The following is a 15703-nucleotide window of genomic DNA, read 5'->3' as shown; positions in this document are numbered from 1 at the left end:
TTTTATGAAACAGATTCTTTTCTCATACAATATAGTCCAAACACTTTCCCTCCCTCTGCTCCTCCGAGTTCCTCCCTGGTCCTTGTTTTTACAAGGACCTGGTCCTTGTTGTTTTTACAACAGCAAAGGGGCAAACTAGGAACCATGGTGTTCTACATTTCTGTCATCTTTGGCATTTGGCTGTGCAATTTCACAATGTCCCCTCCCTCCCTCCCTCTCTCCATCAGTCTGCCCCCCACCCCCCGCCACCTTTGCTTTTGACAGTGGAGTTAATGGGCAGGGTGGTGAGTACAATTCCCATCCAGTTCTCAGCTGAAAAACCAAAAGTTCAGGGCTCTTTCTAACACTGCTCTGGTAGCTTTATGTGGTCAGACCTCCATTTGCCCCCAAGTCACCCAGAATCCAGGGGGTTAGGCCTGTTAATTCACTGAAAACTGTTAATCACTCCCCAAGGAAAAGGGACCAAGACCCTGGGGTTGCAGGTGCCGGTGTTCTGGGAGGTTTTCACCGTCAGTGCCACGGAAATGATCTCCGAGGAAATCTAGCTGAGGAAAAGCTGCTTTGGCCTGGTGACAAAGCAACCTAAAAACAAGCAACCGCTAAGTGGAAGTCATAGAACCAAAAGGAACTAACAGCTGCCAACTGGCATAAGCTAAGGAGCCCTGAGTTCACGGTGACGCCTCAGCCCTGTTCAGCCTCTCCCAGCCTGTGTCTTAGAGTTTGGTGGGGAGGGAGAGATGCAAGTGACAGACATGTTAATGAGCCAGCGTGCTTACTGGGGAGGGGAGGGGATTGAAATGAGTCAGCTATCTCACAGGACCTAAAAGTAGACGGTGAGTGAGGTCTACAAGTTCCTGGGATAAATAGGAATCCAAGAAGCAAGACCCGCCTGTCCCTTCTGTCCTTGTCTTTTCCCTGGAGATGGTGCCACACACCTGTAACCCCAGCACTCACAAGGCTGAGGCAGGAAAACTCGCACTGTCAAAGCCAGGACTGTCACCTGACTCTGTCTCCAAAACAACAAACACAATCCTTGTCTCATCTTCCACTCTCATGCAGTGTGCCGTATAAAGGGAGGGAACGGTGCCCGATTGTTTGTTTTGCTTTGGTTAGTTGGTTAGTTGGGATGTTTTTGTTTGTTTGTTTTTCAAGACAGGATTTCTCTGTGTAGTCCTGACTGTCCTGAAATTCTGTAGACCAGACTGGCCTTGAACTCACAGAGATCAGCCTGCCTCTGCCTCCCAAGTGCTAGGATTAAAGTTGTGCGCCACCACCATCCAGCTACAATGCCGGTTTTCAAATGTCATACTAGTGATTGTGAGTCCAGGCTAAAATGAATGTTCTCAAAGGGAGGGACATAGGCATATGTATATGAAAATCCACATAGAAGGAAGGATCCTGAGCCAGAAAGGAAGGCTGGAGAGTTTCTTAGAGGCCATGGTGGCTTAGCTGAAACATCAAAGGCAAGGAATGTGTGGGGACAGGAGAAGAATGTTCTGGAGTGCAGACAATAATAAGTGAAAAGGTCCCATGGTTAAAGGAACTGCACAGCATTGCGGGACCTCCCATGGCCATGGTGGGAGAGCAGTGATAGGGTGGGAGCTCTGGAGAGGTCAGTGGCCAGCAGCCCAACCATGTGGGGTCTGGAAAGCCATCTTAAGGGTGTTACACTCTACCCTAGAACTAGAGGAAAGCCTTTGGACAGTGAAAGTGGGTGCTAACCATGAATTCACAAGCTTTTGTTTGTTTTTTGAGACAGGTTTTCTCTGTGTAATGAGACCTCTGTCAGCTAGGTTGAGGTGAAACACACCTTTAATATCAACACTCAAAAGGGAGAGGCAGGCAGATCTCTGAGTTTGAGGCTAGCCTGGTCTACAGAGCAAGTTCCAGGGCAGCCAGGGCTACTCAGGAAACCCTGTTTCAAACAAACAAAAATTTCTCTACCTAATAAAGTGAATCAATTGGGTAGGCAACCTGAGGGGGTGCAGCCAGGCCAGTCACAGTACCCTGCAGCTACCTGTGACCCGGACATGAGAGGACTTCCACTGCTCGAAGAACACCACAGACAAGGAGGCAAAAAGAATATGGGAGGTGGAGGAGGTGGGGAAGGTTGTGGAGGATTTTCTCTCAGGTATGACGTGGCTATTGCAACTCTTGAATGCCGCAACTGCAGTTATTAGTGCAAGACTCCACAAGCTTGGGCCCCTCAGCTCCATAAGGTGTCCCTTTTCCTGTAAGCAACTCTGATTAAACACACTGGGTTATCAGAATTTTTGGGGGGAAAAAGATGAAGAAAAAGTAAAGGCAAATAGGAGGCAGAGGCAGGCGGATCTCTGTGAGTTTGAGGCCAGCCTGGTCTACAAAATGAGTTCCAGGACAGCCAGGGCTGTTGCACAGAGAAACCCTGTCTCAACAATTAATTAATTAGTTGATTGATTGATTAAAAATAAAGACAAGACAATTGGACTGGTTGGAGCTTTTGGGGGGACCTCTGTTTGACAGTTTCAAGCAGAAGGGGGAAGATAATTACCAAAGTACATTATATAACTGGGTATGGTAGCTCACGTCTTTAATCCCAGCACTCAGGTGGATCTTTGTGAGTTCAAAGCCAGCCTGGTCTATATAGTGAGTTCCAAGACAACCACGGCTACACAGTGAGACCCTGTCTCAAAAAACCAAAACAAATTATATACATGTGCAAAACTGTCAAAAATCAAACCCATTATCATATGTAACTAATACATACTATTGAAAACATGTGAAAATAGTGGGAAGGGGCAGAAAATGCCTAGGAACACCACGGTGGATGGAGACATTTGGGAGAAGTAAGATTAATGGGATCAGAGAATGGATTATGTATCGGGAATGAGCATCAAGAACAGGTTGTAGGTTTTGACTCAAGGAGGGTGGCTTCTCTAAGCCAGAGAGCTGGAGAAGGGGGCAGGTCTATATGGAATATTACAGCTTCCATCTTAAGTGAGGCAAGTTTGAATTCTCCAGCAGAAAGAACCAGTGCCAGTGAACACTGGATTCAAGATACAGCTCCCGACTAAAAGGGAGCGCAAGATGGCTTCTTCTGAGCTGCTGGGAGTGACCATGGCCCAGGAACAAAATTCCTGTGTGTTAAGTGGTGTGTGAACTTTCATAATCAAAGAATAAGAGTCTTGAGCTAAGGCATTTTACAATGGTATTGGTCCATCAGGTAGGTTACAAGTACATGAGGGAAACCTATAAATGTTATTAGATAACAGTCTTAGGTTTAGGTTTGTGGAAGCTGTGTTGATCCCACCAAATGAGAGTAAAGGGCATCACTCAAATTAGCCAAATTTATAGCAAACTTTATTATATGTACACAATATTGCTGGGCCGGTGACTGTCTCTCCGTAGCTGTGGGATTGAGAAGTTGGCCCCAAACATAGGAGAAGTGGAGTTTTGTAGCCCCAAAACTGCAAGGCTTGGGAGTTTCCAAGAGTCGAGATTTTCAGACGAATTTAGTTACATAGGAGTTTGGCAGAACATCTCAAAATTATTTGACAGATATTTTTATTTTATCAGGGTAGAGGTCAGAATATAGTCAAGGATTGAGTCAAATTCCAGAAAATGGGTCAAGACATGATTCTAACTTTTTACAGAAAACAGGAATGACTTATTTTGCCCTTGTAACAAGAGGGCTTCTAATCTTAAAATGGAGTTAGGTTAGTTCATCAGCTAGGAGTCTCTTAATACATTCATTCTAAGGATTTGCCTGGCAGTTCAAAGAATGTTAGATCAGACACAGCGGTGGAGAATTAAGTGAATTAAAGACTGTTCCAAATAATTTAATTTTAAATCTCAACCATTCTAATTCTCCACAGTCACAAAGTTGTGATCAGTCCAATCCACCCTGGAAAGTCTCTTAACAAGGGTGTGGCTTGGGGGATGATGGATGGGAGCGGAGGATGGAGCTGGCGGGGAGTGTAGAAGAAGCTGCGGGCAGGCCTGCTTTTCATCCCGCCCGGCTCCCGCACGGCTAGCTTAGCCCCAGAAATAACACACAAATTGTATTCATTTAAACACTGCCTGGCCCATTATCTCTAGAGAGTTAGTTACTGGCTAACTCTCACATCTTGATTGACCCATTTCTAATAATCTGTGTAGCACCACGAGGTGGTGGCTTACTGGGAAAGATTCAGCATGTCTGACCCGGTGGCTGGCTCCATGGCATCTGCCTCATTGCCCTCTTCCCAGCATTCTGTTCTGTTTACTCCGCCTACCTAATTTTCTGTCCTATCAAAGGGCCAAGGCAGTCTCTTTATTAGCCAATGAAAATAACACATAACAGAAGGCCCACCTACATCAGGGGAGGGGTGGCTCTTCAGCTCAGAATACAAGATCTGGAATCATAGATGTCTGAGTTCTTGATGAGAGTTGCCGATGGTGGCCACTGTTGAAATCTTAAGCATGTGTAAGATTGCCCCGGAAGAGCAGAGGCAAGAGAAGAAGATTCTCCTCATTAGTTTTATGTCTGCACAGCACAAACTAGAATCATCTGGGAAGGACTCTAAACTGAGGAAAGGCCCCCATAAGATCTGCCTGAAGGCACGTGTGTAGTACAGGCAGGTGATCCTATATAGTATAAGACAGCAGGCTGAACAAGCCGTGGGGAGCCACCTGGTAAACAGTGTCCCTCCATGGCCTCTGCTTTAGTTCCTGCTTCCAGGTTCCTGCCCTGACTTCCTGCCCTGACTTCCCTCAGTGATGGATTATGATCTGAGAGTTGTAAGGTGAAACACACCCTTTCCTCCCCGGGCTGCTTTTGATCGTGGTGTTGTGTCACAGCAATAGGACCCTATAGCAAGGACGGTGCGCACTATTTAGCCTCAGAGAACATCACTTAGGAGGGACAGAGAGAGATGAGCCTGACAGTGGGGCAGGGAAGGAGTGAAGACGCTCCAGAGAACGGCTCCATTGAAGCCAGGAGACGGAATGGCCACCCACCCACTTTCCTGTGCATCTTTCTGGTCTGACTGCACATGCTCAGCCCTCCATTCTGAAGCCCAAATTCCCTGAGAAAGGATCTGTTTGCTCTGCCTTAGATAATGCCATCAATCCCTTACTAAGAAAATTCCCTGTAGGCTCGCCTAGAGCCTGACCTTATGGAGTCATATTCTCCATTGAGGTTCCCTCCTCTCAAATAACTTCAGCTCGTGTCAAGTCGACATCAAACTATCCAGCAGGCAATCCAACTGGAGTTTGCACCCTTCAGGGATTCACTCTTTGAGCCCAGAGCATGGCTTCCTCTGGCTGCTTCCTCTTCCTCCCTCTTGAAATCCCTGTATTCTGGCCCAGCAGTCTTGAGTCCCGTCCCTGTAGAGGCTGAGCCCTTCCCGTGCAGGATCTTGTTGCTCCCGTCTCCTCCAGCTTTTAGCATGTCATCCTTCCAGAAGGCCTGAGCTCAGAAGACACCCCCCTTGGAGGATCCTATTCCTGGTGGCTTGTTCTTTCCTTTGTAGCATTTGCTAGTTTGTAACTACTGCTTTTTTAAATGTGATTTTAATGGATATGGAATCAAATCACTTTCCCCTTCCCTTTCCCATTCTAGCCCCTCAGCTTTCACCCATCCAACCCTTTCTATGTCCCCATCAAGTTGATAGTTTCTTTTATTATTATTGGTGTGCATGTGTGTGTGTGCATAAATATATAAATAACAACTGACTGAATCTGGTTTTGCTGTGTGTGTGTAATGTTTCAGGTCTGACTCCACATTGGCTGGCCAATAAGGAGGCTCATCCCTGTAACTGTTAGCTTTCTGATATTAATTTATTTGTGTGTGAATGTGTATGTACACATACTAACGTGCGTGCATGCATGCATGCATATCAGTGCACATGCATGTGGAGGTCAGAGGACAACTTTCAGGGTCTGATCTCTCCTCCCATGTACGTTCTGAAAATTGAACTCAGGTTGTCAGACTTGGTGGCTAATCCTCTACCTGCTAGCCCATCTCAGCCCGCTACTAATGCTTTTAATTGCAGCTTCCTCATCAAGAATACAAGCTCTGGGACTGGAGAGATAACTCAAAGTTTAAATACACTTGTTGCTGTTACAGTATATGGGTTCAGTGCCCAGCACCCACATACAGCCTGCAATCACCCGTAATTCTAGTTGTTGGGAATCCAGGCCTCGATGGGCACCAAGGATGTATGCAGGTCACCTGTGTTTATGCAGGCAAAACACTCAGACACATAAAGCAAATCTCTCTCTCTCTCTCTCTCTCTCTCTCTCTCTCTCTCTCTCTCTCTCACACACACACACACACACACACACACACAAGGAATAGAACCTGCAAGAACAAAGGCAATGTCTATCTCTGTGATTTTCAACTGGGAACAATTGTGACCCCAGGGGACATGTCTAGGGCATTTGGGGTTGTCAAAATAAAGGCAACAAGGTCCACTTGGCTGGTAGAGACCAGAGATGTCATCGAACACCCTTTGGTGCACAGGGCAGCCCCACAACAGAACTATTCACCCAAATACCAGAAATACCAAGGGTAGCTGACCATGGTGGCACACGCCTTTAATTCCAGCATCCAGGAGGCAGAGGTAGACCTCTGAGGCCAGCCTAGTCTATGTAATGTGTCCTAGAACAGCCAGGGCTACACAGAGAGACCCTGTCTCGGAAGAAATGAAGTGCAAAGGGAGTAGCTGTCACCTTGTTGACTGCTGTGCCCTCGGCATGGAGCACAGAGCCGCACAGCCGGCAGGTGCCTGAGGGGTCTCCCGTGCACTCCGGAGTGGGGGGGGTAGGCATTGTCTAAAGGTTGTTTCCTATTCTCACAGCAGTCTGAGAGGAAGGTTAAGGGGTTTCATAATGAGAGGTCAAACCAGTCATATCTTCCATAGTCAGGGTAATACATTTCTAGGAAATACCTAATAAATATGATTCTCTGGAGTTCTAAATGAGAATAGCAGCAAGAGTTTGCTCATGAGAATTGAGGGGGAACGAATCCTGAAGAGAGGCCAGATAAATGGTCATTGCAACAACTTATATAGACCAGGGCCTTTGAGATCAACCTAAATTGTAAAAACAACCCCCCCCAAAAAAACCCTCATTTTTTATCAAAGCTCTGTAGTAATCCTTTCGATTTCCACACAGAACTAAAAATGTTTCTGGGTCCTTTTAGAAGCCAGGGGCTGGAGTGGGGGTGGGGAGAGACACTCATGGCAGAGAGGTGACTCTGTGTTGAGCACTGATCACATCACTTTGTTTTGTAGCATGGACAGAAACACCGACAGAGATCCACAGAAGCAACTGGACCAGAAGGCCATGAATGCGCTTGCCCAAAATCCAGATGATGGATTGCTGGTTACACACATTAACCAGACCCAGGACCTACTGGTAACAACCATAGTGCTTGCGTTCACCAGTGATGCTTCCAAATCCTCAGGGGATGTGAGATGAACTGAACCCTTCCTTCAGTAGGAATGTGAATGTCATTAAGCATTCCTCTCTAGCCCCTAGGTTTCTATACAGAAACAGGGAGTTTCTGTACTGGCCATAGAGCCCTTCAGCCTCCAGGAACATTGTTAGGTCTTTAGGAGCCTGTGAGAATTCTGGTTTCGTTATCAAAGCCTGAAGCATTTGATTTGAAAGCTTCCCTTGCTGAGATTTCCTTGTAGGACCCCATAAGAGTCAAGTCCTGAAGTCCACTTCAGGAAGCCCTGTGGGAACGGGAGAGTCAGGGCAGAAGGCTTAACTTAAGGAAAGAAAGCAAAAGCTCCATGCTGGTTTTAGGCTCACTCTGAGTAGAAGTGAACTGTCTTCCTACAATCACACACGACTCAGAATTCTCTCTCCCATGGAAGCCATTGTCCTTCCAAGTTATGAGTGCAAGGCAGGCAGCAGCCACCTACTAATCCACACTAGACTACAAAAACACCAGTCAAAGGACATCCAGCTCTATAGTTATGCCAGCGACTAAGCAACCAGAAAAGGAGCCAGCGTCTACCTTTCTCAAGTAATAGAAACAAGGAAACCAAGCACGGTGGCACTGACCTAAAACCCCAACACTCTAGAGGTGGAGGCAAGAGGATCAGGAATCCGAGGCCAGCCTCGGCTCTGCAGCAGAGTGAGTTTGAGGCCAGCCTGGGTTACATGAGACCATTTCTAAAAAGGAAAAAGAAAAAAGAAATGAGGATCTATGGGTAGTTCTAAGAAGAAATCACTCAGTGACATCAGCTGACAGTGACGTGGATCTTTGTTTCATCTGATTTCATACCAGAGCAACTCACTTTCCTGTCCCACACCTGACTTTGTCAGATACAGTCTCTCATTTCTCCTCTCAGCAATGGGAGAGTTCTGATTGCCCAACTCTGAGCCCGTATTGTTCTCCATACAAAGTGTCCACTTCAGACACAAGGTCTCACCCCAGCCAAGAACCTATTTGCAGCTGATACCCACTGGCAAAGGGAAAATCAGTTTCTCCAATGGAATGTCACTGGGCATATCAACCACACTCCTGGGCAGGCCCCAGACCTAAGTGTAATTGGACAACACGAAAGGAACTTAATTATTTTAATTACTTGTAGAATTTTGTGTTTTGTTTGGGCATGTTTTTTGTCTTTGTGGTTTCTTGTTTTGATTTTCATTTTTGTAGTTTTTCTGAGAGCGAGAATAAAGTTGGAGGAAGATCTGGGAGGAGTTCGGGCATGGGAAAAACATGATGAAGATATATTATATTGGCTGGGAATGGTGGCACATGCCTTTAATCCCAGCACTCAGGAGGCATAGGCAGTCGTATCTCTGAGTTCAAGGCCAGCCTGGTGTACAAAGCAAGTTCCAGGATAGACAGGGCTGCACATAGAGACCCTGTCTAGAATAACCAATATATAGATTTTATAATAAACAAGTAAATATAGTACTGAAAGATATATATATATATATATATATATATATATATATATATATATACACACACATATATATGCATATGCATACACGCACATTTTAAAATGAAAAGTGTGCACTTTAGCAGAATAGCAGCAGGGCCCTCAGTCATAAACAATGTATGTAGGGATGGACTTTCAGGTATCTGCAGGGCAAAAGCCACAGCCTAAAACATGGCACACCATTTCAAGTGCAAGAAGGAAAAAGGGTGCATGATCGGTGGCATATGCAAGGTGTCCTGGAAGGGAACAGTGCCACCTAGTGGTCACAGGATACAGAGCCTGGTTTCCTAAAGCGTATGTGATCTCTGGCACCCAGCCTCTCAAAGGCAGGAGGGGCTTCCTTGGGGTTGAATCCCACAATGAGAAGAACTTTCGTGCAGACACCGAGTTTATGTCCAGAGAAGCCGTGAAGTGTGCTGGCTACAAGCTTGACTTTATAGAGCTTTCCAATGAATTCCAGCTCCGCCACCCTCATTAGCTGTGTGACCTTGGGCAAACGAAAACGACTTCAGTTCTCTGCCTCAGCTTGCTTGTCAGAAAAGTGACGCTCTCCTGGGATTCCTTAACTTTATTAAATAGAGAGTGCGCCGCACATCCTAGGCGAGGTATTAGTGTTTGCAGTCATTAGGAGTGTGTTTTCACACATCCTGAGAGCACTTGCTAATTTCTTTTTGGAACTAAACGGGTCTTGGGAAAGGATGCAAGGTGAGCGACACCAGGGAGCTGGAATGTGCTAACAGCCTTTTATTTTCGCTGTCTTTGTTTGGTGCCAGCCCTCCGCTGACAGCCAAATCTGAGTGCATAGAACCCCCCCTTTGAGAACTAGGTTCGGAGGAGCTCGGAGTCACTCACAGTCTGTGCTCTAGCCTCACACAGCTAAGGAGAAGGGGCACTGCTTCGCAAGAAAGCGGAGACACGGAGCTGCCTGTGTGCTGTGTTCCTCCTATGTCCTCTGTCCTCTGCAGAGTGGCTCATTCCTCTGCAGTAGACAGATTTCAGCCTCGGACCAGCACCTTGCCCACTCCACTGAGAGCCCTGATATATGCAAGTCCAATGACAGACCACCAAGGTCAAGTATATACCCAGAAGGGACCTTTGAGCTGAATTCAGGCCATCTCCATTTCACATAATGTGTATGTGTGCATATGTGTGTGCGTGTGTATGTGTGGTATGTGTGTGTGTATAAGTGTAACAAGTCTTTACCTGGACTGCCAGCTCCCAAATAATGACATGGAGGAGACTTATTATTAATGATGAGATATTGACCTTAGCTTAGGCTCGTCCCGCTAGCTTTTATAATTTAAATTAACCCATTTATTTTAGTCTACGTTCTGTGTGTAACTTGTTACCTCATCTCTCCATACTGCTCATGCCACTTCCTCCACATCTGGTTGGCGACTCTGCCTTCTTCCTGGAGTTCCCTCTATCTCCAGAAGTCCTGCCTATACCTCCCGCCGATTAACCATTCAGATTTTTATTAAACCAATCACAGTAATACATTTTCAAACAGTGTACAAATATCCCACAATATTTCCCCCCTTTGTCTAAATAAAAAGGAAAGGTTTTAACTCAAACACAGTAAGACTATATACAATAAGAATAATTGTCAGGAAGGGATTACATTCACGATGTCTAGTTCATTTGTATTTGGCATGTTTGGGGGAAATACTCTATTATCTATCTTATCTTGATGAATTTAAAGTTTTAGGCCTAAACCATTTTCCATCATAACTTGTATTACCATCCTAAAACTATCATTTTAGACCTCAAAACATTTTCTTTTTTTAAAACTTTTTATTTTTGTTTTATGTGCATTGGTATTTTGCCCACATGTCTGTATGAGGGTGCCCCTGGAACTAGTGTTACAGACAGTTGCAAGCTGCCATGTGGGTGCTGGGAGTTGAACCTGGGTCCTCAGCTCTTACCTGCTGAGTACCATCTCTCTAGCCCCCTCAAAACATTTTCTTAAACAGTTTAAGCTTTTATATCCTTCAACCTTATATACTTTATACCTCTTTTGTGAGCTTCTTTTCTGAATTTGGTAGTAAAAGAAACTAACTATCTTGTCTTCAACTCCACCAGAGACCTAAGAGGGATATAATATTACTTGAGTAAACAGTAAGTGCAAATAACTTCCATAACGATAAAAATGACAGAGACATCTGACTGCCTGGACAGTCACCCAACACTCCTCTGCAATGTCGGCAGCATCCTTCTTCAGCCTACAGGCTTATAATATCTAACAAAACATTTTTGTGAATCAAGAATTTTGAAGGACTGTCCTACCTTGTCTTGGCAAAGTTCAGCAGTTGCCTTCTTTTGTGTCCTGCTGGTCCAGTTTGAACAGCATTCTGTCAGCAGTTGAGGCAAGGACAGTTTCTTGCCAGGTGGTTAACTTTGCCACAGTGAAAACAAACTCCATATGGAGGTTCTTCGATGCCCATCATCCTTTTTGGAAATAAATTGGTGCTACCAGGAGCAGACATATCTCACTCTCATGAACAACCTTAGGTTATTAAAACATTTTAAGTACCATATTCCGTAGGTCTCTGAAGACCACCTATCTATCAAAAGTATAAATCTGTTTAACCTTGAAAACATACCTAACATAACTACAAGTTCAATCATTATAAATGGCTAACTACTAACCTATATTTCTTAATTATACATTATATTTTTAAATGAGCTACATAGGTACAGTACCTTAAACAAGAGTAGAAACATAAATGCAGTATAGAAAAAAACCTTAAATTTATATCAATATATAAAAATCCATACCAGTGTCAAATATTTGAGACGAGTGTTATTGAAAGTAGACTCAATAATCCACTCTTTTATCCCATCATTCTGTATCTTCCTTTTCCCTTCAGAAAGAGATGCCTGAATATAATCTTTGTTCAGCTTTTTTCCTGATCATGACCAATAACAACTTTTAATGACCCCACACACACACACACAAAAGGATGAGGAACATCCATAATCCACCTAAACACCAAAAACCACCCATCCCACCTATTGGGATGTGGTTATTGTGTTCTCTAGACTTTTTTTGTTATCTGGAGGTAATAGCACCTTTAGAGGACCCTGATAAAATTGGGTTAATGATCAAGTCCTGGGAGAGCTAGCTGTATCCTTTGTTGTCCAGTCTCTATGAAATGGGAAAGTGCAGGACTTATCTGAAGTCCTGGCTGGAGTAATGAGTAAGGCTGGACCATCTCATCTAGGAGCTTTGAAGTTGTTCTGGATGCAAAATTTTGAGGAGCCTACAATGGAGGCATTCTGAGAGGCTGAATCACCTGGGCTACTTGTCTTCATTGGTGTCTGGTCCTTTTTTTTCTGAAAACACACAAACTTTTAAAGGTAACATGTATATCTGCATTAACACAAGTATGGGACGGGCAGTGTGCACAAGTCATCTAAAGGTGATTTGTTGTTGTTGTTCTGTGTTTGAACAATGAAAAGGCATTTGTCAACTTTATAAGTTCTATCTGGACTTTATAACCATAACTATATAACTTTAATATAACCATAACTTTATAACTATAATATAAATCTCTATCTATGCCATATGAAAGGATGTCATGTAATAATAAGTCATGAGAACTCTGTAGCCAGCAAGATCTATCATGTCTCTTCCAGTCTCAGAGCTGTTCCTATGACAAGGGATCAACTTATACACCACCTGTCCTGTAGTGTTTCTTGGCTTTTTCCTTCATGTCTGTATCTAAGATCCTCAGGAAGTCTCCCCCAATCAAATCTTATCTTTGTTAGTTTTGAAGCAATCCGTAGTTTTTTGTTTCCTGTGTAAACAAGAGCACATCCTCTCCCCCAAAAGAACACAGATACTGATTTCCATTCTAAAGTTAAGACATTTCTAAATTATATAAGCTGATTTAATTCAGCAGTTTCTTCGTGAGAGACAATCCAGTATCTCTCAGCAGCTGCCATTCACTCATCAGCATGCAAAAAATTCAAAGTCAACATAGTACCATACAGGATCCAGATACCCTGTGTATTTCCTGTATTTATGTGGCTTATTCTTTTCATATTATTTTACTCTGTCTTTAAACATTTTATTATTTTAAATTATTTTTATGACTGTCTATACCCTTTTTTTACTGTATGTGTTTAAAGGGGTTTTTTGGTCTGGTCTGTTTTCCTCCGCCTTCTCTCACCACAAGCCAAGCTTTAAACCCACCCTGCCACTCTGCTTAGCACATGGTTGACTGGCTGCCCACTCTTTCGTCCATGAGAGCCAGCCTCAAGCCTGTAGTACGGTTGGGAGCTGTGCTTAACCAGGAGCTGCATTTAACCACCCCATCTCCGGGAAGTTGGAGGGATGTGGCAAGTGTCTTGACTTAGCACGCTGCCTCTACTTAGCACGTGAGCTACTCAAGTGCTCGCTATACAGCAGAGCTGTGCCTCTGTGGACTACGGGCACCAGGTTACTAAGAAACCATGTTTGCTTGCTTGTTTCAGCTTTCTCAGAACCTTTGTGAGAATGGGTGCCTAGATGTTGGGCGCCATATGTAATTGCCATATGTAGCTGCGCCATATATAACTGTGACATATGTAACTATGACATATATAACTGCCCTCTCCATACTGCCCGTACTTTTTCCTCTGTATCTGACAGGCAACTCTGCCTTCTTTCCAAGTCCTCTTTCTGCCTCAGAGTCCCACCTGTTCCTCCTGCCTAGCTATTCACCAGTCAGCTTTTTATTATGCCAATCACAACAATACGTTTTCATAGATTGTACAAATATTCCACAACACATATATATATATGTCTGTTTAAATATATGTCTGTGTGTATGGTGTGTGTCTGCATCTCTGTGTGGTGTGTGTGTGTGTATGTGTGATCTGTATGCATCTTTATGGTGTGTGTATATGTATCTGTGTCTGTGGTGTGTGTGTGTGTGTGTCTGTGTGGTACGTATGTGTCTGTGTGGTGTATACGCATGTATATGTATCTTTGTCTGTGTGGTATGTGTGTGTGTCTGTGTGGTATGTATGCATCTTTATGTTGTGTGTATATGTATCTGCCTATATGGTGTGTGTGTGTGTCTGTGTGGTATGTGTGCATCTGTGTGGTGTGTGTATATGTATCTGCCTATATGGTGTGTATGTGTCTGTGTGGTATGTATGTGTCTGTGTGGTGTGTGTATATGTATCTGCCTATATGGTGTGTGTGTGTGTCTGTGTGGTATGTATGCATCTGTGTGGTGTGTGTATATGTATCTGCCTATATGGTGTGTATGTGTCTGTGTGGTGTGTGTATATGTGTCTGTGTCTGTATGGTGTGTGTATATGTGTCTGTGTCTGTATGGTGTGTGCATATGTGTCTGTGTCTGTATGGTGTGTGTATATGTGTCTGTGTCTATATGGTGTGTGTATATGTATCTGTGTCTGTATGGTGTGTGTATGTGTCTGTGTGGTATGTATGTGTCTGTGAGGTATGTATGTGTCTGTGTGGTGTGTGTATATGTGTCTGTGTCTGTATGGTGTGTGTATGTGTCTGTGTGGTATGTATGTGTCTGTGTGGTATGTATGTGTCTGTGTGGTGTGTGTATATGTGTGTATTTATATCTGTGGTGTGTGTGTGTGTGTGGTATGTATGTGTCTGTGTGGTGTGTGTATTTGTATCTGTGTGGTGTATGTGTGTGTGTGTGTTTTGTATATGTCTCACTGTGTGTCTCAAAGTGGGACTGAGCTGGATTCCAGACCCTTAGTGAACAACAGCTTCTCAGCCTTTTGCCTGAGATGAGGTGAAGTGAATTATGTCCAACTCCATCAGTCTTTGAGACCCTGCTGTAGCCCATAGGCATCCGTTGTTACACAGGGGGCTCTTGCTGACCCTGCCTTGCATGCGCTCTTGTGCAGCTTGTACCCGTGCGGTCTGGACTTTTATCACACTACTTCTTCTTTCCCACTTTCTGTTGCCATGACGAAACACCGTGACCATGGTAACTTATAAAAGAAAGCATTTAATTGTGAGCTTGCTTACAGAGGGCCCATGACCCTCGTGACAGACAGCATGGCAGCAGGCAAGCAGTCATGGTGCTAGAACAGCAACTGAGAGCTTTGCGTGCAGAGGCTACAGCTACCACAAGACAGAGAAGAGAGCCAACTAGCATGGCCTGCACCTTTGAGACCTCAAAGCTCACCCCCAGTGACACACCTCCTCCAACAAGGTCACACCTCCCAATCCTTCCCAAACAGTTCACCAGTTGGGGACCAAGCATTCAAACATATAAGCTTATGGGAACCATAATCACTCAAACCACAACTACACCCCAACACTTGGTTGCCCCCCTCACCTTCACACATTCCAGCCCCTCATACCTCCATGGCTGCGGTTGGAATGTGTCTCTCTGGCTGTGTGCAGGGCTGGCTCCTTCTTAGCCTTCAGTGCCTGGCTCAGAGGCCTTGTTTGACTGCTGCTCAGTCAGGCGGCCTCCCAAACCACCCTACTCATTTTCTGACCACTTTCCCTGCTGCTTAGCAGAAATGTTCCTTTCTGACACTCTCCTGCATGCTGATTTCATTTCTTTTTCACTGACCACCTATCCACACTAGAGCACAGACTGTGAGTAGACAAGAATATTCTCACTTGCACTGTAGGATGGGACCAGTTCAAAGCAATGACTCAGAAATACCCCAGAAGAAAGAGATGAGGGAAGGCAGACTCAGTTTTAAGTCAAGACTGTCTACATGCTGGCTCTGAAAAACATCATCAGTGCTAAGTGCTTGTCACTACCAGGACCACACAC

At 44.5% G+C, this 15703-nt stretch overlaps 1 protein-coding gene across 7 annotated transcripts in view; it reads left to right on the top strand.

Moving 5' to 3' along the window:
• The window catches only part of Vwa3a (von Willebrand factor A domain containing 3A), a 69907-nt gene that overhangs the window by 3704 nt on the left and 50500 nt on the right, over positions 1-15703 (top strand). For 5 of the 7 annotated variants that reach the window (XM_087908507.1, XM_087908504.1, XM_087908508.1 and 2 more), the window contains exon 2: positions 7257-7380. The exons of the other annotated variants lie outside the window; for them this stretch is intronic. In XM_087908507.1, the coding sequence (XP_087764633.1) occupies positions 7258-7380 (123 nt within the window). In that variant the 5' untranslated portion in view covers position 7257. The remainder of the gene's footprint in view (positions 1-7256; positions 7381-15703) is intronic. 7 annotated transcript variants of the gene reach the window in all.

This window comes from Myodes glareolus, chromosome 7, assembly GCF_982192425.1.
Source record: "Myodes glareolus chromosome 7, mMyoGla1.1, whole genome shotgun sequence".
NCBI lineage: Eukaryota > Metazoa > Chordata > Mammalia > Rodentia > Cricetidae > Myodes > Myodes glareolus.
The sequence above is the reverse complement of the archived record's forward strand: the minus strand, read 5'-3'. Positions and strand labels throughout refer to the sequence as shown.